The sequence below is a fragment of the Lagenorhynchus albirostris genome, chromosome 15, assembly GCF_949774975.1.
Source record: "Lagenorhynchus albirostris chromosome 15, mLagAlb1.1, whole genome shotgun sequence".
Classification (NCBI taxonomy): Eukaryota; Metazoa; Chordata; class Mammalia; order Artiodactyla; family Delphinidae; genus Lagenorhynchus; species Lagenorhynchus albirostris.
Genome location: NC_083109.1, coordinates 81,140,140 through 81,166,217, shown reverse-complemented (window position 1 = coordinate 81,166,217; position 26,078 = coordinate 81,140,140). Strand labels below are relative to the sequence as shown.

General features: G+C 41.3%; 1 protein-coding gene across 1 annotated transcript; it reads right to left on the bottom strand.

Annotated features, from left to right (window-relative positions):
* Positions 1-307: 307 nt before the first annotated feature.
* On the bottom strand, positions 308-25,726 carry ZCWPW1 (zinc finger CW-type and PWWP domain containing 1). The gene is made up of 18 exons (XM_060122911.1): positions 25,592-25,726; positions 23,166-23,272; positions 19,392-19,448; positions 18,327-18,580; positions 17,762-17,840; positions 16,549-16,666; positions 16,095-16,252; positions 15,630-15,752; positions 9,693-9,809; positions 8,839-8,959; positions 8,140-8,215; positions 7,628-7,732; positions 6,625-6,708; positions 5,956-6,022; positions 5,446-5,543; positions 2,201-2,261; positions 1,367-1,501; positions 308-807 (listed from the first exon to the last, which is right to left on the bottom strand). Exons 3-18 carry the CDS (start codon positions 19,414-19,416, stop codon positions 488-490), a joined length of 1,941 nt encoding a protein of 646 aa, XP_059978894.1. The 5' UTR covers positions 19,417-19,448; positions 23,166-23,272; positions 25,592-25,726; the 3' UTR covers positions 308-487.
* Positions 25,727-26,078: the final 352 nt, after the last annotated feature.

Sequence of the window (26,078 nt, the reverse complement as noted above, 5' to 3'; positions counted from 1 at the left end):
TTAGTGGTTTACTTCATTTCAGCATCATCAACAACCCTATATGGCACTGGATGTACCATCTGAGGCAGGATAACAAGACCCAGAATGGTACAGTGTTTTTCCTAAGGCCATGTAGCTAGTAAGTGGCTGAGGCAGGATTTGAACCCAGACCTGCCCTTCTCAGTGTCCTTCTCCTAGGACTCGGGTGTCATCGCCTTCCCAGATCCCTATACTGACAGGCCTCCCACCAGAAAGCATGACGTGCCACAGTGACACGGAGGAGGAGGGAGAGAAGCCAAAAGAAAGCAAGTGGTTGAGACGAACCAAACCAACTAAACCAGTAACCTGGTTTATTAACATAAACTGCACAACTCTGACCTTAGCCAACCAACCTCACAGCCAATGAACAACCCCAACATTTATCAGCTTCTCGGGGATCCTCTGAGAGGCTCTGCCTCCTGCTCCCACAGAAGGGATGAGAGAGCAGGCAGGAGGTGCGAGCCCACAGCTATTCCTCACAGAAGGTCACGGCGAGCTCCCCTGCGTCGTCTCTGTGCTGTGGCTCCTCCCTCTGCTCCAGCTCTTCTCCAACATCCTCCATGAGTTGGTCCAGGTCCAGGTCACTGGAGGCTCCATCATCAGAGAGGACACTTCCAGCTTCCTGAGGCCATGGCTCCTGGGGTGCAGGCCCTTTTTTCCCCACCACGGGACAGGCCCCGGGAGGAGCTGGTGGGGTCAGGACCTCTGGCACTATTCTAGCTTCTTTTTCCTCAGATGAGCTGCTTACTGGGGCCTTGCTTTGGGGAGCTTTAAATTTTTTCTTAGGGCCTAAATGAAAAAGTGATAAAACTGAGAGACTTATTGGGTCATCTGTCCTCACCTTATACAAGTCAAACTCCTAAATTTCTATTACCAAAACAATCTCTGGAAAAGATGACCTTTCTTAAAAGAAAGAAAATGGGGTTTGGAGTCAGAAAGACTTGGATCCACAGGCTAGACATGGGTCTTGAGCAAACTTTAAACCCTTTAAACCTCAGTCTCCTTATCTGTAAAATGGCAAATATCCAGCCATAGAGATACTGAAAGAATTAAAGGGAACAAGTATAGAAGTATCTATCTAGCCGGCCCATGGAAATATCCATAAATGTTAATTCCCACCTCCTTACCATTCTCCTATCCCTGAATGTCCCTGAATCAAATCGAATAATAACCACTAAATGTTTCTACAGTGTGTGCTGTGTTCTACAATTTGGATGACACCCTTTTGGCCAAACTTTTTTTTTTTAAGTAATGAAAAGCTGTGAAATTATTAAAAAATGATCAAAGGAGGGAAAATGCAGACATGAACCTCATTTCCCCACAGTTCTCCCCAAGTCTTGAGCCTTACCTGGCTGCTCAGGTTCTGAATTCCCATGCCCTTTTTTCTTTCCCATGATGGGTAAAGATGGAGCTGCAGATTCATTTCCCAGAGATCTCTTCATTGTCTTCCTTTGCGGGGTTCCATCTCGTCCATGTGCTCCACCTGCATCACCCCCAACCCCCAACCGTGAAGGACATTGGTTTATTTCTCACTGAGTGACAGCATGCCTAGGGTCCATAGACTCCCCACATTTGTCCTCCGCCTTGCATCTTCTGCTCATTTTCAATCTAGTGAGTCCTCTTGGTTCCTTTCTTTTCCCCAAATATTTCCTTTTTTTTCCCCCCGGGTCTTCTCTTTATAGTTCACCTCAGAACCCGCCTCCTCCAAGGAGTCATCCTTCTTGGCTAAGAATTTAAAACATTCATTCCACCTTTAACCTAAGATTTTGTAATTCAACTCACAGAAGTGAGAAGGCTACAGCTTCCCTGACAACATTAGCATGAGTCTTGTTTTTCTTTTTTTTTTTTTTCTCGGTACGCGGGCCTCTCACTGTTGTGACCTCTCCCGTTGTGGAGCACAGGCTCCGGACACGCAGGCTCAGCGGCCATGGCTCACAGGCCCAGCCGCTCCACAGCATGTGGGATCTTCCCGGACCGGGGCACAAACCCGTGTCCCCTGCATCGGCAGGTGGACTCTCAACCACTGCGCCACCAGGGAAGCCCCTAGCATGAGTCTTGCTCATTTTCTCAGGTTCTGGAGCTGAGACATCAGTAAGGCCCAGCCACATGCAGACCCTCCCACTCTCTGCTTCTGCCTTGCCTTAACTGTAGCACATGTCTGATTTCCAGCTGACTTGCTTACCTCTTGCCTTGGGTTTTTTTGTCTGAATTTTGGCTGGCTTGGGACCAGGCAAAGTTGGATCCTGAGAAAAATAAGGAGAGAAAAATAAGAAAATATAAATGAAGTCACATAATTGTGATTTAATAGAGTGGGACGCTACAGAAATGATGAGTGCACTTAAGGGAGCTCAAATTAGGTTCTGTGAGTCTGATACAATTTAAATCAATGACAGCACTTCCCTGGTGGTGCAGTGGTTAAGAATCCACCTGCCAATACAGGGGTCACAGGTTCAAGCCCTGGTCCAAGAAGATCCCACATGCTGCGGAGCAGCTAAGCCCGTGTGCCACAACTACTGAGCCTGTGCTCTAAAACCCACATGCCACAACTACTGAAGCCCATGCGCCTAGAGCCTGTGCTCCGAAACAAGAGAAGCCACTGCAATGAGAAGCCCATGCACCGCAATGAAGAGTAGCCCCCCTCACTGCAACTAGAGAAGCCCCCACACAGCAACAAAGACCCAATGCAGCCAAAATATATAAATAATTTTTTTTTAATGTTTAAAAATAAATAAGTAAATGACAACAAAGATAAAAATGTTCATCCTTCCCATTCTATTTGTTATTAGTCAATGCAAGGCTTTATGCACAACAGAAGGAAATAAAGTTAGGCCACAAACATGATAAAAACTGGTAAATTAAAAATTAAAAGAGAAAGTGAAAAATATACACTTCAGAGCTTCTAGTTTCCAGATCTACACACAAGGAGCTTGGAAGCTGTAACTGTGTTCTAACAACAACTAAAAAGCTGAACAGACTGAAATACCAATAACTCTTCTTAGATCCATAAGAACAGTGAGGACACAGGGAAAACCTCTGCCCTCAAAACTGAAGATACACAGGCAAATACAGGGAGTCATGCGTATCAGAACATACACTCACAAGCAGAAACCACCAAGAGAACTAGTGTCAGGATAGGAAAACCTCAACAGTAATAAAGGAATTGCTCAGTGTGGACAAGTCTGAGAGTTAAAAACTCCAGGGATACCCAGTCATGGGGAACTTCCAGACTTTTTGTGAGTTTTCCTTCCAGGAGCTCAACCAGATTCTCACAGAAAATATCAGAGAAAAACTCCTTCATGCTTCCAGCAGGGAGAGGGGGAAAGAACCATTTTGAAATATACCAGAGCATTCTGTTCTTCTTAACAAAACCTACCCTCAGGAGAAACCAGTTAACCAGAGCCTAACCTACTAGGGTGTTAACAGAGCCTAACTGTCCTGGGGATAGGGAAACACCCAACTTCAGCCCACTCTAATCACCCTGCCCCACCTAAGGGGGTGGGAAAAAACTAAGAAACACTGTGAAGTTTACAGTCCAGAGGCATAAGTTCATTAATAGACTTAGACCCAATCACAGGATATAGAACACTTCCCCTCCCCTGACACCTTACCACCACATTACTAAAGATATACTTACAGCACATCATGTTTGGCAATCAAGAAAAAAACTACAAGGCATATCAAATGGCAAAAACACAACCTGAAGAGACAGAGCAAGTATCAAAACCAGGGACTTCCTTGGTGGCACAGTGGTTAAGAATCCGCCTGTCAATGCAGGGGACACGGGTTCGAGCCCTGGTCCGGGAAGATCCCACATGCTACGGAGCAACTAAGCCCGTGAGCCACAACTACTGAGCCTCCGCTCTACAGCCCATAAGCCACAACTACTGAGCCCACGTGCCACAACTACTGAAGCCTGTGCTCCACAACAAGAGAAGCCACTGCAATGAGAAGCCTGCGCACTGCAACAAAGAGTAGCCCCCGCTCCCTGCAACTAGAGAAAGCCCGCGTGCAGCAATGAAGACTCAAAGCAGCCAAAAATAAATAAATTAATTTTAAAAAAGTATCAAAACCAAACATGCTAGAGAATTATCATTTTGGAAATTTAAAGCAAATATGATTAATATGCACAGGGCTCTGAAGGCTAAAGTAGACAGCATTCAAGAACAGATGAGCAATGTCAGCAAAGAAATGGAAATCCTAAGAAAGAATCAAAAAGAAATGCTGAGGATCAAAAACACTGTAACTAAAATGAAGAATGCTTTTGATGAGCTTATTGGTAGACTGGTCACAGCTGAGGAAAGAATCTCTGAACTTGAGGATATCTCAAAAGAAACCTTCAAAACTGAAAATCAAATAGAACAAAGACTGGAAAAAAGAATGCAATATCCAAAGATTGTAGGATGACTACAGAATGTATAGATATGTGTAATGGGAATACCAGAAGAATAAGAAAAAGAGAAATATTGAAAACAATAATGACTGAGAATTTCCCAAATTAATGCCAGACACCAAACCACAGATCCAGGAAGCTCAGAGAACACCAAGAAGGATAAATGCCAAACAGTCACACCAAGGCATATTATTTTCAAACTACAGAAAATTAAAGTCCTGAAAGAAGCCAAAGGAAAAAAAAAATCTTACCTGATATGCTAAGGAAGGGGAGAAAATGGAATCATATAAAAGCTCAATCAAAACCACAAAAGGCAGAAAAAGAATGGAAGACAAAAGTAGGAAGAAAGAACAAGGGCAACAAATAGAAAACAGTAACAAATATTGTAGATAATAATACAACTGTATTAATAATTACTTTGAACATCAACAGTCTAAATGACTGTCTAAAATGACCAATTAAAAGACACAGATTGTCTGAATGGATCAAAAAACAAGACCCAACTATATATTGCCTACAAGAACCCCACTTTAAATATAAAGACACATATAGATTGTAAAAGTAAATGGATGCAGAAAAATATACCACGCTGACACTAATCAAAAGAAAGCAGGAGTGGGCTTCCCTGGTGGCCCAGTGGTTGAGTCCGCCTGCCGATGCAGGGGACATGGGTTCATGCCCCGGTCTGGGAAGATCCCACATGCCGCGAAGTGGCTAGGCCCGTGAGCCATGACCACTGAGCCTGTGCGTCCGGAGCCTGTGCTCCGCAACGGGAGAGGCCACAACAGTGAGAGGCCCACGTACCACAAAAAAAAAAAAAAAAAAAAGATAAGTTCCTATAGATATGAGATATTAGAGAGAATAACTGAGGAAAGAGGAGACTCTCCTTCCCTGAAGACCCCCTAAGAAATAAAACCAGTCAGCCAGTCAGGGCTACTCTGATGCAGGGACAGGACGGTTCATTAGAAAATATAAATCCATGCTAACCAGATGGCCTACAGCAATCTCCTAAAAGGAATCCCCAAGATCAATCTTACTTTTTTTTGTTGCTCTTCCTCCTCTTCCTCCAACTCTGACTCTTCCTCTTCTTTCTCCAAGCAGGAATCTAAGCTGTTAGCCCCAGAGAGCATTACATCTAGAACAGGAATAGGAAGGAAAGGCTAAATAATTTATCCGATAAAATAGGTGATGAGTTAGTGGAGCTGATCCCAGAGAATCAGTCTTCTAATTCTGCCTTTCAGGTCCAAGTCACATTTTCTCCACGAAATCTGATCCTAGATTATCATGGTTCCACCCTTTTCAAAGTCCTGTCACTATTCAACATGCACCCTCCCTCCCTACTCCCTTTTTTTCTCCAATCCTCTCTCTACCCATCTGTGCATCCATCCATCCTGGACACTTGGTCAATGGCATTCATGAAGAGCCACCTATTATAGAATCCAGAACTAGGTTGATGATATTGGATATAAAATAAAAGCTTCAGTTGCTGCCCTCATGAAGGAATCCCTTCCCTCTCTCTCTAGTCTTTAACCTCCTACTTATCCTACCTTTTCCTTCCCCACTGTAGTCAGATCCACTGTATCGGCTCCAGAAACCAAACAGGTTAACCCGCTCCTGAGGGAACCAAGAAACAAAAGCATCATCTACTACTCTCCCAGGGGCTATTTTTGTCCTGTCTTCAAGGTTTTTAGTTATAGAATTTGTATTAATATTCCATACCATTTTCACTTGAAATTTCATACTTTCTATCTAGATTTTGTAGAGCTTAACTATTATAATGTTATAATATTATAATATACAATATTATTATAACTTCTTTTTCCAGTTTGTTTATAATTCAGTTAATAACTGGGAAGGGGAAATTCACTGTCATTCTCTACCACACCCAAAAGCAGAATCTGAGGGTAAAAACTGACTCCACATAAGAGAGAAGATAAGGTACATACACCTGAGACTCGAAGTTAAATAGGTTGGTGGGATTCCCCCTACTAACAGTCCCTGTTTGGACTGAGAAAAGATCCCATTTGTCCAAGGGTAGGGAAAAGAATGGATGATTTAAGGCATCAAGGGAAGCTGGGCTGGGAAGAAAAGACTACTTGTAGGACTAAGACTGTGTAATGGGGAAGGACAGCCGGTTTTCTACAGTAGGAAATGCATAACTTGCTTTGTGTCCCAAGTCCCAAAGAGAAGCAGGTATGTGATCTAAACTTTCCCACCTGAATACTGATCTGCTCTGCCTCTTGAGCCATCATCAGGGCTGCCCCCAGTTTCTGGCTGAAGTCCTTATTCTTGCACTTTTTCTGAAATGAAAGATTTCAGAAAAGTAACTCCAACAAACTGCTACTCACCAGACATTACCTTTACATTTATTTCCAGTTTCTGGTATTGATATGATACTCCTATTCTTAATTTTTTGAGCTCAGAGACACAATCCCGTCTTATACCCAAACAAACCTTTCATCAATTCCTAGCAAAATTTTCAACCAACATTTTGGTGTCCTCTCCAAAGTAAAGCCCATGGAAATTTGTAAAGGCAAAATTAAAGGAGTTCGGATGACTGTACTTCTAAGCTTCTCACAAGTTTCTTTAGATCCAGCTGCTTGATTTAGTACTCACTGCCTGATTTTCTAAGGTCCCTGAGCTCCTAAACCTCTGCTCATTTGCAAGGCTCATCAAGCCCAAACTGATTATAGGGAAGAAATATTATTTAGTTAATTCAGTGGTTCTCAACCAGGGGAGATTCCCCCCCCCATAATAGATTTGGCAATGTCTAGAGACAATTTTTTGGTTGTCACAGCTAGGGTTAGGGGTCCTACTGGCTAGATGCCAGTAGGATGCTGCTAAACCTCCTACAATGCCTAGGAATCCCCTCACAACAAAAAATTATCTGGCCCAAAATGTCAAGTGTCAAGACTGAGAAACCCCAAGTTAATCTGTGCCTTCATTTCTATCACACCTGCTTTGGCTAAACTGTAGAAAACCATGGTCTTTAGGAAGGCCCTCTATCTGCAGACAGGGAAAGAGACTAAGAAAAATCATTATCCTGCTGCAATCCTGGTAGAAAGAAGTGTACCTCATGAATAACCTCACCCTTGCATACTTGGTCAGATATGTACTTTCTCCTCACACAGCTTCCCCTGGGAGAAATCAGGTTTAATAAAGAGAAGATTTAGTTTTTCAAGTTCCCTATATCACAACTGACCCCTGAGGGTTGCTCACCACTGCAGCTAACTCCAGGGATAGCTCCTGGAAGTTCTTTAGCATGTTGACTGGGATCCAAGCACGAGAGACTGTTTCTCCAAAAAATGTCACATGGTACTTGGACTGTAATAAAAGATGGTTCTGTTATAGACTCTTGTCCTTCTTCTTGCTTTGGCCCTCTAGCCAGAAAAGGCAGGAGAAGAACTGAGGATTTACAAGGAAGGAGGGGCTGGGCCTTCTCTGTTCCTTTAAACCTGACCCACATATCCCACCTCATTCCATTGTTCTTCCATCCTGACCTCAGGAGTCCTAACCAAAGCATATTTATCAAAACATGAATGTCCTAGTAATGAATAAATTTTAATTAGATACAAATTTGTTTCTATATCTTTTTGTCACTCTAGCTAAGAATCTGTTTCTGCTTGTGTCTGCTGGCTATGTCTATATTTCTAACTATGTACATCTGTTAGGATGGATTTGTTCATTACTTTGGCCTGAGCACCTACCCACCCTGAATCAGGAGAACTCACTGGCAGGGAATCAAGATGAGATGCAAAAAGAAAATATTCCCCCAGGTCAGGATCAGATTCTACCATGCCTGGCCACCTGGAGAAGACAGATGGGTGTAGGGGATGGAAGAGAAGGGGTTAGGTGAACAGAACACAAACTCATCAATATACATGTACATAAAAGGGCAATATGTTTCGCAAATAAAGGACCCCCAAAATAGACCCCTCTGTCAACCCTCCACAGTGGTCACTACCAAATGATTGAAGTGACTTTCATCAATGTACAAAGAAGCTCAGAATCTTTCTAGTAAAAATACCTTATCCTTCTAGGCCTTCTGGCAACCCTGAGAAAAAAATCTTTTGACTAGGGACATCTCCAAAAAAGAAGCTATTCCACCCTTCCTTGTTCTCTTTACTTTGTATATCTCTCATTTTCCAATGTCTAAAAAAATATCTTAGAGCCACTCTTCTCTTTCTACCCATCCAGGGTAGAACTGTCCAACCCTTTTTTCCAGGGAGATACCACCTCCATCGTGAAACCTCTAGAAAACAGGTTCTTTCAAAGCCTCCAAGCTTAGCACTTTATATTCTCCCTCACCCATGCTCTTTCTAAGGCAGGTACCATTTCCATTATAAATCCCTTCCATTTCCTCCCTCCCTGCTTGAATCTACCACTCCCAAGTTCATGAAGGATGCTCTGACTCTGCCATAGCGCCCTACCAGGGGTAACCGTATTGCTTGGCCCAGATGATGGATCCTGGGATGTAGGAGGCATAGGCCACTTCATTCTCATGCCCTGTCCAGGTCTCCTCAGGGATATCACAGTGATTATACTCCAAATCTGCCAAAAGAGAGGAGGAATGAAGGGATGGAAAGAGCCTCATAAGGTGAAAATCTGGATGAGGGCAGAGGAGAGGACAAGAAGAAATTGGTATATGCAGCAGGTAGGACCAAAAGGACACCTGGGAGACCCATGAAGGAAATGCAGCCAGAGCCTGGAGAAGGAGGAGAGTTGCCTCGTTATGCTCTGTAGAAAGAGACTCCAAACTTCTACCTACATCCCACGAGTCTGACCCTGCTTCCATCAGTGTAACATCATGAAGGTAATTTCTCTGATATTCTGTTTTCTCATCTGTAAAATAGTTGGGCTAGACTAGAGCTTCCTAATCTCTTTCAAGTAGTTTCAAACATTCTAGAATTCTAAGACACTGAATCTCTCTCACTGGCTTTTCCCCATACATCCCATATCCCTTCCTATCTGCCAACCCAATACCAACAATCTAATCAGATTGACAGGCTCAAACCAATGCTGAAGAAGATGGAATTCACTCAGAACATATGTTTAGATTCCAGGACTCTCCTCACAACATAGCTCTTCAGGGTGTCTTCCTCTAGCCCTTTATGCCAGATTCATCTTGTCATGACAGCAAGATCCCTCCCTCTCCCCAAACACTAACTACAAGGACCCCTGGAGTCCTAAATATACTTTTGTCATATTTAATCTAAAGGATGGAAGCAGGGAAAGAAAGGGACGAACAATAAAAACTGAAAAAAAAATTTCCACTCCATTCTACCTGTATTCTGGTCACAGGACCAATTATCTGGGAGGACTGAGGGGTCAATGTTCCCACGTAGCCGCCTCCATTTCTCACAGTTTGGAGAGGAACACTGGACCCAGACTAGACATTGACCTGTCACAGGAAAAAGCCTGATATAAGAGACTCAAAAATATGTTCTTCCTTCTTCAATTTAATTAAAATCAATATACTCCCTGCCACCACCACCTCTGCCAGAATCACAAAGCCTTAGAGATCAACTCATCCAATCCCTAATTTATAAATGGTAAAACCAAAAGCTCAGAGGAGATAACTGACTGCTAAAGATCAGTCTAAAGTGGTGGCAAAGCTGAACTTAGAGCCCAGGTCTCACATCTCAATCTTTCTCCTATACCATGCTATCATCTCTCCTCCCCCAAGGCAGAAAGGAGTGTTTCCCGTATTGACAGTTCTTAAAAAGGTTGTCTGGCATATTTCTGGCTAGTGCCTCATTTCTCTGAGGGCATGTCACTACTAAAAAGTTCTTCTGAAGGACTAACCAGCACTTCTTTTGTGCACAGCATCTGGAGTTCCTGTTTCAACCTCAACAAATTAACCTGACACCAAATCACCAAGTTGCAGCCTTTGGGACCAACAGCCCTGAGTTCACCCCTCTCCAAAAGACAGGTTTAAGCCTATCGTTTCTCAAACTGTTTACTTCAGGCTGGGCTCAATGGCCAAACACTCCTTTTATCCATTACCTTCCAAACTCTCATCCCCACCTTTCTCTACCCCCACATCTTCTAAGTTGACCCAACGTCCCACACAGCCTCTCCTCTCTCCCTCCCAAACTCTTCCACTATAGTCTTTGGGATTCCAAACAAAAGCAACAAAAGTCCACATGTCTTCAATCTCTTCTCTGAAATTCTGCCTCCCTTCTGAAATCTGGTGATGCGCTAATGACACTGCCCCAACCCGACCCCACCCCACCGCTGAAGCCCTTTAAGAAGAGCCTGTCCTTCTCACACACCCCACGCCAGAAAGTGGGGTCAGCATCATCCTTACTCCCCATTGACACTTGCAGACCATTACTATCCTCCCTCCTATAAAATCCTTCCTCCCTCGAGGTCTATGCCATGGGACTACACTGCCCTCTCATCACCCTTGTCACGATGCTGGCATCTGGTTCAGTCTTCTCTCCACCTCCTGCCCTCGTAGATGACCACTACAGCCACAGGAGTAAACTCACAAGGCACCCCGTATGTTCTCCTCCATGCCACCTCGGTCACCCCCTCACCTCAGGAACCCACTGCCACCCTGCATGCCACACCCAGTCATCTGCAGGGACCGCGCACTCCCCTGAACCACTTATCTAAACCCCTCTCTGATAAAAATGCCCCATTCTTCCACCTTACTTGCTCCAAGACCCCTGTGGCAACTTTCAGTTTATCTAGATCTCCAATCAACTGGTCCCTACCTTACTCTCAATCTAGTAGCAATTAAGATTAACTGGTTTTCTTCACTCTGTACTTACGCAGGTTTGATTTCCTTAGATTCTCTTGCAGACATCAACAACTCCCTTTCCCTCTGTCCCTCCTCCTGCCCAGCTAGCAAACACAATTCTGAATGAACCCACTCTCCTTTTTCTGTGCCTATACTCATTTGACTGAGCATTGCTAGAGAAAAATCACTGACCAGCTAAGGTATACTTAGCTGGTATACTATATATTCACAGCTAACAATATCAACCAATATGTTTCTCTAGTTAGTTCACTCTCCCACTGTCAAATTTTACCTTGAATGCCGAAACATAAGGGTGCCCTCCATCCCACCAAAATCATCCCTCAGAAAAGCAGTTGGCTTACATTTGGGTCCCTTCACAATATCTCATATTATGGATCACCTTCTCCATTACTTTATTTTGAAGAATAAAGTACTGGTTGAGAATGATATATTAGTCTGAAGAGACAGTTTCCAATGATAGTTTTGGATGTTTACAGAGGTGACCTGGAAAGACTAGAAGAAAAGAGTGGGGGAAAGGGCCAGGGACCATAAAAGTGAACAGAGATCAATCAAATAAACGGTGGTTGTAAAAATAATGAATATTAAAGAGGAAATGAGTGGGGGAAAATCATCCTAATGCTATAAAACTAGATATTTATGGTTTAGGATGAACTTTCCAATGACAGTTTTTAAAGACATACAGTTCCTTAAAGTTTCCTCGTAAGCAACTTAGAAAGAAGAGGTGTTTGAAAACAGTGTTTGAGGCTCACGATGTGCCTCCGTGATAATGAAGGCTGATGTCATAGACACAGGTCAAGAGCATTTCAGTTGACTGCTCATTCTTGAAACACTAGCTTTCTTGGGTTCTGTGATCCCTCATTCTCCCATTTCCCCATCCCATCTTTCTGGTAACTCCCTCCTCAGTCTCTTTTACTGAATTCTCCTCGCTCTCTGTCCAATCTCTAAATCCCTGAGTTGGAGTTCCAAAGCCTAAACCAAAGCCTAAAGTTGGAGTTCCAAAGCCTCTAAATCCCTGAGTTGGAGTTCCAAAGTTGGAGTTCCAAAGTCTTCACTCCCCATGCTGCACTTTCTCCTGAGGCCGGCTCATCCATTCCCTCAGCTTTGAAATCCACTTTCACACCTGACAACACACAGAAGTACGTTAACAGCCTCCGTTCTGAGCTCCCGGTTCCTATAGCCATCTTGCTCTTTGGTATCTCTATCTGGATGTCTCACAACGATCTCAAACCTAATGGGCCCAAACCCAAATGCTTGATCTTATCCTACAGAACTGTCTTTTCCCACCTCCTTTCACATAACTGCTCAAGCCAGAAGCCAATCATCTTTGACAAACCCTCTCCTCTCTCTCACCTCCCAATATCCAGCTCATTACCAAGTTCTGAAAATTTTACCTCTAAAATATATCTTAAAACCATTCACTTCTTGTCTCCTTCATCATCCTAATCCAAGCCACCAAAATATCTAATCCTAGCGCTAACTTCCTAGCTGGTCTACTCTTGTCTCCCCATACTCCATTCTCCAATTAATCACCAAAGGGGTACTTTTAAAACATCAATTTGATGATGTCACTTCCCTGGTTAAAACCCACCAGGGGCTTCCCACTACACTTAAGATAAAATTCTCACTTTGTAACATGGTCTTTGATCTAGCCACTGCCTACCTCCTTAACATTTATCCAGAGTCACTTTCCAGCCTTGCTTCCCTTGCTCTCTGAATCCCAATTATACCAGCTTTCTTTTAGTATCTGGAGTAAGACAATCTCCACTTTACCTAAAACTGTCTCCTATGCTTCACTTTGCTAACTTCTAGTCTTGCTCCAGGTTTCAGCTTAAATGTTATTTCCTTACAAATGCTTTCTCTAGCTGACCCAATCTTAATTAGGTCTCCACCATTTCCTCTCATGACATTCTTTTCCTTCCCTTCACAGAACTTAATGAAAATTTTATTTACTGGATACTCCCTTTCTACTTCCTGCTCCAGGAGCACCCACCTCTCCTTGGCAACTGTGAAAAACAGGAAGAGTGGTTCATTAATAGGAAGAGGCTTACACAGTCACTACAACCACAATTCAACTCACGAGCACTGCCAAAGGAGTGAACTTCCATCTCCCAGTCTAAAATCTATCCCTCGTCTTAATACTGAGAGTTACAGATGGAACACTACTACCCAGACCATCCGACTACCCAAATTAGACTTATACCTCCAGCTCTTTATACTGATTGCCATGTCATTACAACACGAGGAGTGGTTTACTGCCCTAGACTACCTTGTTTCGTACCTGCATAGTCTTCCTAGAGTTTTCTTTCCAGTATGTACAAACCATATTATTCTTCTATAATCCAAATTTATATATATATATATATATATATATATATATATATATATACACGCATGCCTATTAGACACCAGCTGATTGTTTAGTCCACTGTTCCTTAATCTTAGCGTTCTGGTTTTTGGTTTTTTTCTTTTTTGGTGCAAGCCTGTTTTCCCCCAGATTAAGTCTACTTATTTTCAAAATTTTAAACATACTAATATATTGTATGATCTATTTTATTTATCATACTAAAATTTCCCAATATTACCAAGGTTATTTCACACAATGTATTTGTTTGTTATCTATCTAGCACACTAAAACTGTAAATTCTATGACAGCAAGGATTATCTATTTTGTTCACTAATATATTTCTAGTACCCAGCACAATGCCTGGCATATAATATAAGGCATTAAAAACTATTGTTAAAAGAATAAATAAATCTATATGCATCCTTATTTCCCTCCATCCAATCTGAAAGGCTGGGTCCTTTCTGACTCAAAATAAACCCTCTGATTCTCTTCTCATTCTCTTCTTTAATCTCTCCCTCTCTATAAACAATTTTCTCTCAGCATATAAATATGCTGACAATAAAGAGGTCAAGTGTCTTTCTTTCAAAAGAAAGCTAAAAAAAAAAAGAAAGAAAAATCTTCCATCTACTTTATACCCACTCCCCTTTATTTACTATTTTTTCCCTCCTAGTTTTCACATCTAAACTAATTGAAAAAAGTATCTATTCTTCAACCAACAATAACCTGCCATTCACCCTCACCAACCCCTATGGTTGCTCTAATCAACCCTAATGATTTCCTAATTGTGATATCTGTTGATTTTCAAATCTTTATTCTTTTTGTTATCTCTGTAGTAGCATTTAACATGGCTAAACACTCCCTCTTTCCTGACATTCTCTCCTCCCCTGGAATCTGTGATACCACACTCTCCTAGTTTTCCTCCTACCTTTCTGAGCTTTCTCTTAGTTCTTCTTAGCTTTCTCCCTGGGTACCTCTTCCTCTGCTCAACCCTAAACATTATGCTCCCCCAGGGTTTTTATCCAATATTCCCTTTTCACTCTACACCCTCTTCTTGGAAAATTTCATCTATTCCTATTGATGCAGATGACTCCCGAATCTGTATCTCCGAGAGCCCAGACCCCTTTCTTGAGCTCTAAATCTCATCACAGACCCCCTAACTCAGGCAAAGCTCAATCCATCATCTTCAACTTGCTCTTTCTTCTATATTTTCCACTTCAGATCATGATTCTTCATCCACTCAGTCACTCATGCCGGAAAACAGGACCATCCTAGAGGCCTCACTCTTCTTCAGCTCTCATACCCAGCAGCAATCGTATCATATTGATCTTGCGTCCTAAAGATCTCAATTTTATCTCTTCCTCTTCACTGCTATTGTCTGTCTTCCTTGCCTGGATAATTATTTCTATGGGTCTAGTCTTTCTCCTGCCAATCCATCTTCCATGCTAGTGTCAGAGCAAGCTTTCTAAAATGCAAATCTTATCAAGTTTTGCCTACTTAATGTCAATCGTTCCTCTTTACTTTTAAAATAAAATCCAACTTCCTTAGCCTGACTTGTAAGGTCCTTTAAGATCTGGGGCTTACTTGCCTCTAACCTTATCTCCCCCACCCCTACAACCTCCTACTCCCCAAAATACCCAAAAGCTACAAACATTAGCCCTCCTCCATTACTCTGCCAATAATTATCACTCTGACCCCCATTCCCACCTTAGTTCGTCTGACTAAATTATACTTCAAGATCTGGCTCAAGTGATATCTTTTTCTTGGAAACTTTCCCAGGACTACTCCCAGTTTGTAGCTTTCTTGTTGGCCTTCCTCACAAGCTTCTCTCGCGCGCGACAGGCTCATATTTGTTTCCTCTGCATTTACTCAGTACCTCCTAAAATGCCTAGAATTTAGCAAGCACCAAACACCTGTGGATTATATGACTTAACAACTGAATGAATGAAATAGTTCTCTCTCTTCCTCAGCACCATATCCTCTAACAAGCAGCTGTGAGGGATAAATTATAGTCTTTGCAGAATTTCCTCTAACATCCTAACCCTTACCTCTCTCCTCCACCTCCAATTTTCAAGCCCAAGGTAGGTTTTTCAAACCATGGCTGAACTCACCAAAACCACTTCCCTCTCCTTTTTGTTGGTCCCTGATCTGAGAATGATCCTGAACTGTTTTCTTCAGTTGATCTTTCTGCCTGTGCTCATGTCCACTTTGGGCTTTCTCCATTTTCTCATTTTCTGGGAAGATAAAAGAAAACACATGAGCCATGCCGCTAAGCCTGCGCGTCCGGAGCCTGTGCTCCGCAACAGGAGAGGCCACAACAGAGAGAGGCCCGCGGACCGCAAAAAAAAATAAATAAATTAAAAAATAATAATAAGAAGAAGAAAACATTGTAGGGTAGGGAGATGAAGAAGAGAATCTCTGTAGATAGTAGAGGCCAGTTAAAGAAGGAAGAAGAATCATAGCTCAATAGTTTCAAGTCTTGGGCTGAAAATTCTCAGTATGCCCACTGTCCAATTCCCTAATTTCATGGAGTAAGTACTTGAGCCAGGTGTCAAAATGTATCTGACTATACTTACGAGCAGCCTTCTTTCTTTTGCTTAAGGAGAGTTTATTGAATTTCTTCTCAGAGGGTGCAGGATCTGGCTGGCCTGGCTTAGATGTCTTTATCTCAGGGATTACTCCACCTTCCTGAGAGGCTGAAATCTCTAGAATATGCGGTACCACTACCCTCTCTCTGCAAATAAGATTTTTAATTAAAAGGTATAAAGGGGCAATTTGGAGTACCCCTCTTTTGAAAAAACCCAAAGATAAAAGTTAGGAGGACAGAAGAATTGTAAGCTCTCTATGGCCTCCTGAGGTCATTTTATCCATCTACTGGCCTATTTTTCCCAACTCAACTCAAGTATCTTTCCTGAGATGAGAGAAAGCTATAGAGATATGAAAAATGACTACATAGATAGATAGATGGATAACCATTTATCAATATTAAGTCTACCCTGTGATCAACTTGCCTCACTGGGATAAACTTACCCATCAGCACTATTATTATCAGTAGTAGAAGAAGCAATTCCTGGTTCCTTGTCTAACTGGGTACATCTTGTAGGCTGGGCACAGGAAGTCTCTGCAAAATCGAGGCTAGATTCCATCCCTCCCAAAACAAAATACTATAAGCAGAGAAGCAATTAAAGAAAACAGCTACTCCATTATTTCCAAACTGTAAGCTTTCATTAAAATATCTCCCATCAGTTGCCTGGAAGAGCTTACCTTTGGACTTTTGCCACACCATAGAACTTTCAAGTTTTTTGGTTTTTTTTTAATATTTATTTATTTAGTTAGTTAGTTGTGCCAGGTCTTAGTTGCAGCAGGCGGGGTCCTCAGCTGTGGCTCACAGTCTACTTAGTTGCAGCTTACCGGCTCCTTAGTTGTGGCATGCAAACTCTTAGTTGCGGCATGCATGTGGGATTTAGTTCCCCAACCAGGGATTGAACCCGGGCCCCCTGCACTGGGAGCGTGGAGTCTCAACCACTGTGCTACCAGGGAAGTTCCAACTTTCAAGTTTTTTAATTCTCAGGAAAAACTACAAATCTATATCCTTCTGCAAGCCTTTCCAGATTGATTTGCCTATTCTAGGATAGCCAGGTAATGTTAACTTTATTTTGTGTACATAACAGAAATTTTATGTACCATGTTTTATATCATTTGCTCCTCAAACTTTCTCTAGGAATGGAAGTATACCTAAGAATAGCTGAAAATGTCAAACCACTGTCCTTAGCCTCATGACCTTATGGAGAAGGCCTCACAACCTATGCTATAGAGTTCCTTATTCTAAAATCAAATTCCTGAGCATATGTTAAAGCAGTATTAGAAACAGAAATATACAAGGGTAGATGGAGATGGAGACTAAGTTCTTCAAATCTGGGAAAAATAAGTTATCTTTTCTATGAATATTGTAAACATATAGAAATAAATTTAAATTACATTTTAAAAATCTAGATGAGACTATTTTTATATTCTGAAGTCAATGTAATCTACTTTTCTAAAAGTCTGTACCCTCTGTCTAAGGTGGTTTAGCTATAGTCCTGTTGATAGAAGATGAAGTATTTAAAAATATTTCAAAGTCTCACCTAATATTTCTTTACTTAGAAAGATGGAGGGAAGGAGAGAAGCTATCGACTTACTCTACCCCTCAGATAACAATTTCTTTGCCAAACTGAAACTCTTTTACTCTCACTATAAGCCATACCCAAGCACTCCTGGAGGGACTTCTGTAGCACAATCTGGACAATCTCCTCAAATTCTGCATTTGTAAGAGTTGATTTTCCCTGCAGAGAGAAGGGTAGGGGAGAAAAACTGCTCATCTTTCCCCAGTCCTCCTCTGTGACTAGTCAAGGAAGCCTCCTTTAGATGAGGCAGTAAGTTCACAAGACTGAGAGCATAAAGTCAACCTAAGGATTCCATAAATTCTATCCCAGATCTCCTGGGAGTAAAGGAGTCTAAGAAAAGAAAAAAGTTTATAAAATTTCTGTCTACTTCTACTCTCACCTCCATCCCACCTCAGCCCCTCCCTGCCCAGTATGCCCTGCTAAACGCTTTCATCAAAACACTTTTTACCTCTTAGAGAAGAAAATAGAAGCCCCAAAAAGAAATCAAAAACGGAAACTACAGGATGAATTTTCCCTGTGGGATTTACTACATTCAAATTTATGTTATAAATATTTAAATGTCTTCTGAAATGAAAAGATCCTGTTTGCCCAGGCTGGGTGACTAGGAGAAACTGTCCCACTAGAGCCCATCATTGTGATTTTTACCTTTTCTTTCTTCTCTGCTTTCTTGCTGTCTTGATCCTTTCCTTTTATCTCCTGGCCACTGCTTGTACCATTCTCTTTGGTTGTTTTCTCCTTCTTCTTCTCTAACCTGGCCTTTAGCAGGCTTGGCCTGGTCTCTGCTTCTGGGGAACTGATTCCCAGGATCTCCTCCTTCGATGAGTTAAGGTTATAGGGCATCAGGCTATGCAGTTTTTGTGCAGGTGGGGCAAAGGTTTTCTTTGGTCCCTTCCCGCATTCTGAAAGAAATTTGATCATCAAATGGAATTTATGAAATATAGAATCTAACACAGAAATTGCCAAACACTACCATTGATTGACCATATCAGAATTATCTGGATATGAAATATTAATAATATTATAATATGAAATATTAATATTATAATATGAAAAAATAATAAATTATTATTTAACAAATTCAGATTCCTAGGCCTTCCTTCCCCAACCCTCCCAGTCCCCCACCCTCTCATCCCTGCCCTAAGATTCTGATGAAGTAGTTTGAAGTGAGGCCCAAGAATCTGTAATTTTATGAGGCTATCTAGATGATTCTGATGCACTACCAGGTTTAAGAACCACTGAGTAAGTCAAAGGTGATAAATATAAGTATGCAGGAAGCTGAATTATTCAAATGTGAATTTTTTTTAATTTGCTTGTTTTAACTTTTCACAAAATTTTAGGGGAAGTTAGAGAAACTTTTAAAAACCTAGTCAAAATCTACAAACGATGCAATGAAAATTGTACTGATCCTCCCAGGTATAAGTAATGTATCTTTCTTCTGAGCTTCCATAATACTTTGTACCTGTCCTGTGGCATTTACCACATTCAAATTTATGTTTTAAATATCTAAATGTCTCTTCTCTCCCTACGAGTTCATACATTTCTTGAATAAGACTGTTTCTAAGTCAAATGTATTGAACTCAAAGTGTCTAGAAAAGTAGTAACTTTAACAAAGTGGACAGGAAATACATGTGAATTGAGCTTCCCTTTGGGGGGAAAGGTGTCCAGATGACCAACGGCTGAGAAAGAAGAGGAAAGTGACTCTTGACTCACCTTTACTCTGCAAGGTTGTCATCATTCAGCTCAGAAGCTACACTTTTCTTTATGCCTCTGTTATAAAAAAGAAATGAACTGCTATTACTCTGAACATGATTTTTCAAATTTTATTGAAGCCTAGTTGATTTACAATGTTCTGTTAATTTCTGCTGCACAGCAAAGTGATTCAGTTAAACTTATATATATTCTTTTTCATATTCTTCATCATTATGGTTTATCACAGGATACTGAATATAGTTCCCTGTGCTATACAGTACTGATCGAACATGATTTTTTTTTTTTTTTTTTTTTTTTTTTTTTGCGGTACGCGGGCCTCTCACCATTGAGGCCTCTCCCGTTGCGGAGCACAGGCTCCAGACGCGCAGGCTCAGCGGCCATGGCTCACAGGCCCAGCCGCTCCACCGCATGTGGGATCCCCCCGGACTGGGGCACGAACCCGTGTCTCCTGCATCGGCAGGCGGACTCTCAACCACTGCGCCACCAGGGAAGCCCTGATCGAACATGATTTTAAACTTTCTCCTCTACCTGTCTTCTTGGGTTCAGGGTCTCTTTGCCTGGGACACTTGAACTACATTTTCTACCTTCTTGATTACAATTCTACTCCTCAGCAGTGCCAATTACATGCTGAAGGATAATAAAAGTTGCTGTTTTAAAGATCAGCAACAATCCTTAGTGTTTTAAGAGCCTAGAACCATGTGCAACATGAGGCAGGCACTTGTAAGTAGGTAGAAATGATAGTGGCAGTGATGTGTTAAAAAACAAAATTCAGGGGCTTCCCTGGTGGTACAGTGGTTAAGAACCTGCTTGCTAATGCAGGGGAAACGGGTTCAAGCCCTGGTGAGGGAAGATCCCACATGCTGCGGAGCAACTAAGCCCGTGAACCACAACTACTGAGCCTGTGCTCTAGAGCCTGCATGCCACAACTACTGAGCCCGCCCACCTAGAGCCCATGCTTGGCAACAAGAGAAGCCACCGCAGTGAGAAGCCCGCACACCGCAACAAAGAGTAGCCCCCGCTCACCACAACTAGAGAAAGCCCGTGTGCAGTGATAAAGACCCAACGCAACCAAAAAAAAAATAAATTAAAAAAAATTCAACTGAGTAAATTTTGAGGATCTTATTGGCTTTATTCAACAATTCACGAATTGGGCAGCATCCAATCTACCAGATAGACAGGAGCTCCAAGGAGCTATGCAAAATTAAAGACTTTTACAGGCAGAAGGGAGCAGGAACAAGGAAGTAATACTAGGCAAAAAAAAAAAAAAAAAAAGCAGGTTGGTCATACAAGGTTACTTTCCTTTAAGGGACTACTGGAGTCTATCAGGCAGATTACCCAACTAGTGATGATCAGGCAATTCCTGACTGACTGGTTTAAGATTCCATTTCTGGGAGACCTAACATTGTAATTAAGTTGTCTTGGTTTAGTGACTTGGGGCTTAGCATAAGCAACCCCATTTGGTGCCTCTTATTAAAGCAAGACACGTTTTTAACAGCCAGAAGTATAAATAGTAGCAGAGTAGTGGTAGTAGGGTGTGGACAGTCCTGGGAGTTAAACAGTGAGAGTTTTCTTCAGAGGGATAACCTCATTTCACAAGGTTCTCCTGAATACTTAAAATACAAATAACCTATAAATTCTCCTACCTAATTCAGACATCCCTATGCAGAGAGAACCCCCTTTATTAACATCACTATAATGTATTTCTTCCCTTTACCTAAATCTTCTAGTCTAATAAATTTCCGAATGTGCTGGATTCTCGCAATTTCTATTCATGGCTCAGAAATATTTAGTAATCAGCAGAGGTCCCCAGAGAAGCTAGTAATAAGAATCTAGCATATTCACTCTATATCCATAGTTTATCTGTAGCTATCTACTCACAGATGTTCTACAGATGTAGAACACAGATGTTCTATATCAGCATGCTTCATTATTTCTACCAAAGTTGTGACTAATAATAATGAATAACACTTATTGAGCACTCACTATAATCTTTGAATATGTCATCTCATTTAATTCTCCCAATAAATCTATGAGATTGATACCATTTTACATTTGGGGAAATTGAGGCTTAGAGGGATTTAGAGACATTAAGTAATCGATAAAGTGGTAAAAATCAGGATTAGAATCTGTCTGATTTATAAGTTTGCGTTATGAATTGTGCTACACTACATCCCAATCGTCTAGTTCAGTAGTTCAGTGCTTCACAATAACTTTAATATCACAGCACACATGTAAAGCATACATTAAAAGTACACACTGAAACACAGAAAATATTTCTAGGTACTCTAGGGTAAAAGGACCAGGCTGCCCACATCCATATACAACTGAGGGATGAGAGTGGGGGGCCTCCAGCCACACTAAAGGCTGAAGAGGTTAACATCTCTACACAGCTATAAGTCATTTGTGACCCAGCACAGTGCCAAGACTCATCTTGTGATGTTCCAAGAACTTGTACATTTTTCCAGTTTTCACTTTCCACCATTAATATTATTTCTACCCAGCTGTGGTTTGCCCAAAACCTCAGTGTTAATACATGGTAGAGTCAAGATGAACCCAGGTTTTGGCTTCCAAATTCTAATAACATGTCTGTTCTTCTCAGTGATCTTATTTCTGGCTGTTGGTTTTGAGTGCTTTGAAGGCCCTGGACCTGAAACTCAATCTTCCTACTCTGCCATCTCCCACTATAAAGAGATCCAAAAGCAGCATAAAATGGATCTTTGGGTTCATACAGTCTTCCCTCTAAAGGGGCTGAAAATTTTACAACCCTCAAATGGCCAAGCTAAACACTCAGTTGTTCAGGGTGTAGAATTCCTCCCTCCAGATCCCAAGAGGAATTCAAAAGGTACTGGAGACTTGACTTAGTGTGGCCCCAGCATGGCTGAATATAAAGTATTTTTAATTTTTTTTGGTATTTTTCTGTTCCTTTTCTTCATTCCATAAATGCGAATAATTGATATGCGCTATTCTGCAGTAACTACTTTTCCTATATATCAAGGAGCACATTTTATCATTGTTTCCATCTTAACTTTTCACCACCAACTCCCAAACTTATTTGACACTGGAAAAAAAGCAAGTGGGACATTGGGGGAGAATCACTGCAGCAAACTGGTCCCTTCTTTACGATAATCCTAAATAGAAGCTAGAAACTGGATAAAATTAGGCTGCAAAAGGAATAATAATAATAAATGACAAACATATCTTCTCCCAGACTCTAGAATTCCAAAAATGATCCTGAGAAGTCCCTATGAAGACAATCAGAATTATAAAACTATACTAAATGAGAAAAACAAAATGAAAATTAGTGTACCTGAGATGACAAAATTTGATTTTTTAAAATGTTCCTCTATATAAGATCCTTGTGTATCCGTAAACTATCTCTGGAAGAATACACAAGAAACTGACAAAAGTGTCTCAGCAGACTGGAAACGGGTGGCTGGGGGTGGAAATGAGCTCTCTACTGTACCCTCTTGTGTAACTCTAGCACTTTATACATATACCACCATTTCAAAGTGATTTTTTAAAATAAAAAGAGTATTTTAATCAACCTAAAAAGGCAAAATTTTTCCAATATTTAGGTTCAAATCATTATCTAAACCTATACTGACCTCTCTAGGCAAAAGTGTGTTACTGGAGCCCCAAGCAACTAGATAAAATTGTGGATCATTGTTGAGTTAATAAGATGTAGTAAATATACAAGCAGCAATGAATACTGGCTTTCCTTAACCTACAGTGAGGGTGTGATGAAGAACATTACTTTTAAATAAAATCTCTAACCTGATCAATAGAGAAGGGAAAATCCGGAAGTCACCGTCTGACAAGTCAAGTCTCTGCTCCTCTGTTTCAGGCGAAGTATTTTCTTCCACAATAACGAATGTTGAAATCTACTTCAGAGAGAGAAAAACAATTTTAAGGAAGTTAATAAATATACAAAATACCACCAACTTTCACCTGGCCAGCTACGAAATGACTGGGGGCTCTAGACCCAGGAATAACATTTGAGGTTTTAATTTCTTTTTTCTGACCTTAGATGAAAAAAGAGAGACAAAAAAATCCAATAAAGCTTTAAGTGTGAAAGTTCCATAACCAGATCCTAACTACTGAACTGACATAAGAAAGAAGGGTGAATAAGGAGGGGAAAATAACTTAGAAATAATGAAGGGAACCAAGGGAAGGTGAATGAGCTATTCCAAAAAATAGTTTTCTTTCATTTAGAACACTAAAAATCATGACACTGATTATAGAATGAAATCACCTAGCTCAGCAGATCTCAAAGTGTGATCTAAAGACCCCTGAGGGCCCCCTCCCTTTTTCAACTACTTATCTGTGTTAGGCTGGGTTTTCTCATACTCTTCAACCAAAACAAGATATCATAACAGATTGAATTCAGAAACAGATGAAAATCCAGCCAGACATGAAAGAGATTTGCAGAAATGTAAAACACCATTCTTCATACTAAATTTTCTTTCATTTAGGAAAATATATTTTCATTAAAATATTATCTACGTTAACATTATGTAATGGGTTTATTATCGTTATTTTAAAATTAATAAATAAATGTTTAATTTTTTTCTCAGTTTAATTTTAATATACTAGTATCAATAGATCCATAAATAGATATAAACCAATGTTTGGAATCCTTCATAATTTTTAAGAGTATAAAAGGATTCTGAGACCAAAATGTTTGAGAATTGATCTAGCTAAATAAATTCAGTCTTGTCAATATTTTTCAAAAAGGATTAATCCTCCTCTCCCTTTCCCCCATTTAGATATGTTCACAAATTTCTCCCCTCTTAAGTATCCAATTATTCCCTCTTTATATTGTCCCTGGAATCCTTGGTCTAAAAGAACAAAAGAAACCCTTTAGAATTGTCCTCTAACACAGACTCCGTGAGCCTCAAAAAACTGTATTTAAAGACTATATTTTGAAAAAAAAAAAAAAAGACTATATTTTGAGCAGAGAACAAGAAAGATCGGGTTTCTGTTCTCACTGAGCTGACATTCTAGTGGGAGTAGATAGACACATACAAAAATAAGTAAATATATATTGTAAAATAAATAAATAAAGACTATAGTTTGGGAGTTTTCTCAGGGTTACTTGAGATGCTGCCTCCCAGGCTTGAAGTCCTCCGTATGGCCACCAGATAAAACATAACTCTTAAATAAATAAATAAAGACTATATTTTAAATATCCTTTAAGCTGGAGTTTGATTTGTTTTTGTCTTAATGTCTAACGGTATGTAGATCCCTGCTCATTATCATTCCTCCGTCAGTAAGAGTTCTTTTTCTCTTTCTCTCTTCCTTCCTTCCTGTCTCTTTCTTCTTTCTCTCATGTGCACTCAGCAAGCATGATTTAAAACTTTTAACAATACAGAAGGAAAAAATGATCCCCGCTACGCTTACTGCCCATAACAGACTACCTAACAAGACATTTACTGTCATAACTACCTGAACTAAACCTTTTACATAACCTTATAAATAAATTAATGGTGACTAAAGCTTCTCGGTTCGGAGAGTGCAAGGAAGCACAGAGATACGGGGACTTATCACCCAAGCAGACTCTTTCTTTAGGACCCTGATCCTGGTTCAGACCCTTGCTATCTAACTCCCGGAAAGCTTGCATACTTGCCCCAAACTATTGCCGACCTCAAACTAGCCTTTTTGTGTTGTTTTCGCTTAAAGGGGTCATGCCCATGGACTCCCAGACTCCGGCAGCATTTTGACTCACAGAGCACCAAGGTGACGTTTGGAACAATAAAAGGCCTGATTCCACCTTATAAACCAGAGGGAAGAACTCTGACGGACCCACATTTTTCCCTCTCTCTTCCCTCACCAATTCCGTCTTAAGCACAACATTTAAGACCGGAGGTACCACAGAGCCAAAAGTCCTTGACTCCCCTCAAAGGGTAAAAGAGTGGCTTTCTAGCGTCTCTTCCCCATCAACAACTCCCCCGCCATGAGAGAATTTCCCCTCAGCTCCCACCCGCAACCCGCGGAAGCACCAGGATCCGCATTCTCCCTCAGGTCCGTCGTCGCCCGCCGTGATATTGAGTTACTTTTGTTTGTTTGTTGGGAGTAAGTTTGCGGTTAGAGATTCTGAGGACAGGGGTTAAGAGTTGGACGGCACCCTGAAGAGAAAACTTCTCAGGCGACAGGTGTCAGGATTGGCCACGCCTAGCACCTTCAGCTGCAAGCGGAACTACCTTCTGGAGAGATGAGAACCTAAGGGCGAGGAGCAGAGTGGGGTAATGCAGAGATTCTCCAAGCCCCTCAAACCTCGAGCCAGTTTTCCCGCCACCAGGGAAAGGCGCGAGGCCGCGCACAAGCTCCACCTCCACCCCCACCGGCGGCCTGCTCGCAGAGGTAAGGCGCATGCGCAACTGGAATCGGCTTCTGCGTCTGCGCAGCTGAGTTATTGCCGCCATCTTCCAACAAAACGCCCTGTAAAACTACAAATCCCATAATCCTCGGTGGCCTCACTTTTTTTAGGTGGCAGCAATAGCGCCTGATCGTTCAACATGCACATATTCCTTTTACTAACTTTACTCTGTGCCCGAGACTGCCTTTTCCTTCCTCTGGGAATCGTGCCCTGATTCCCATTCTTCCTCTTAGTCTCCTTCATGCCCTTATTTTGATATTTTATTTTGAGACTATCCTTAACCCCATTCTCGCCTCTTCCTCCCTCTTCTC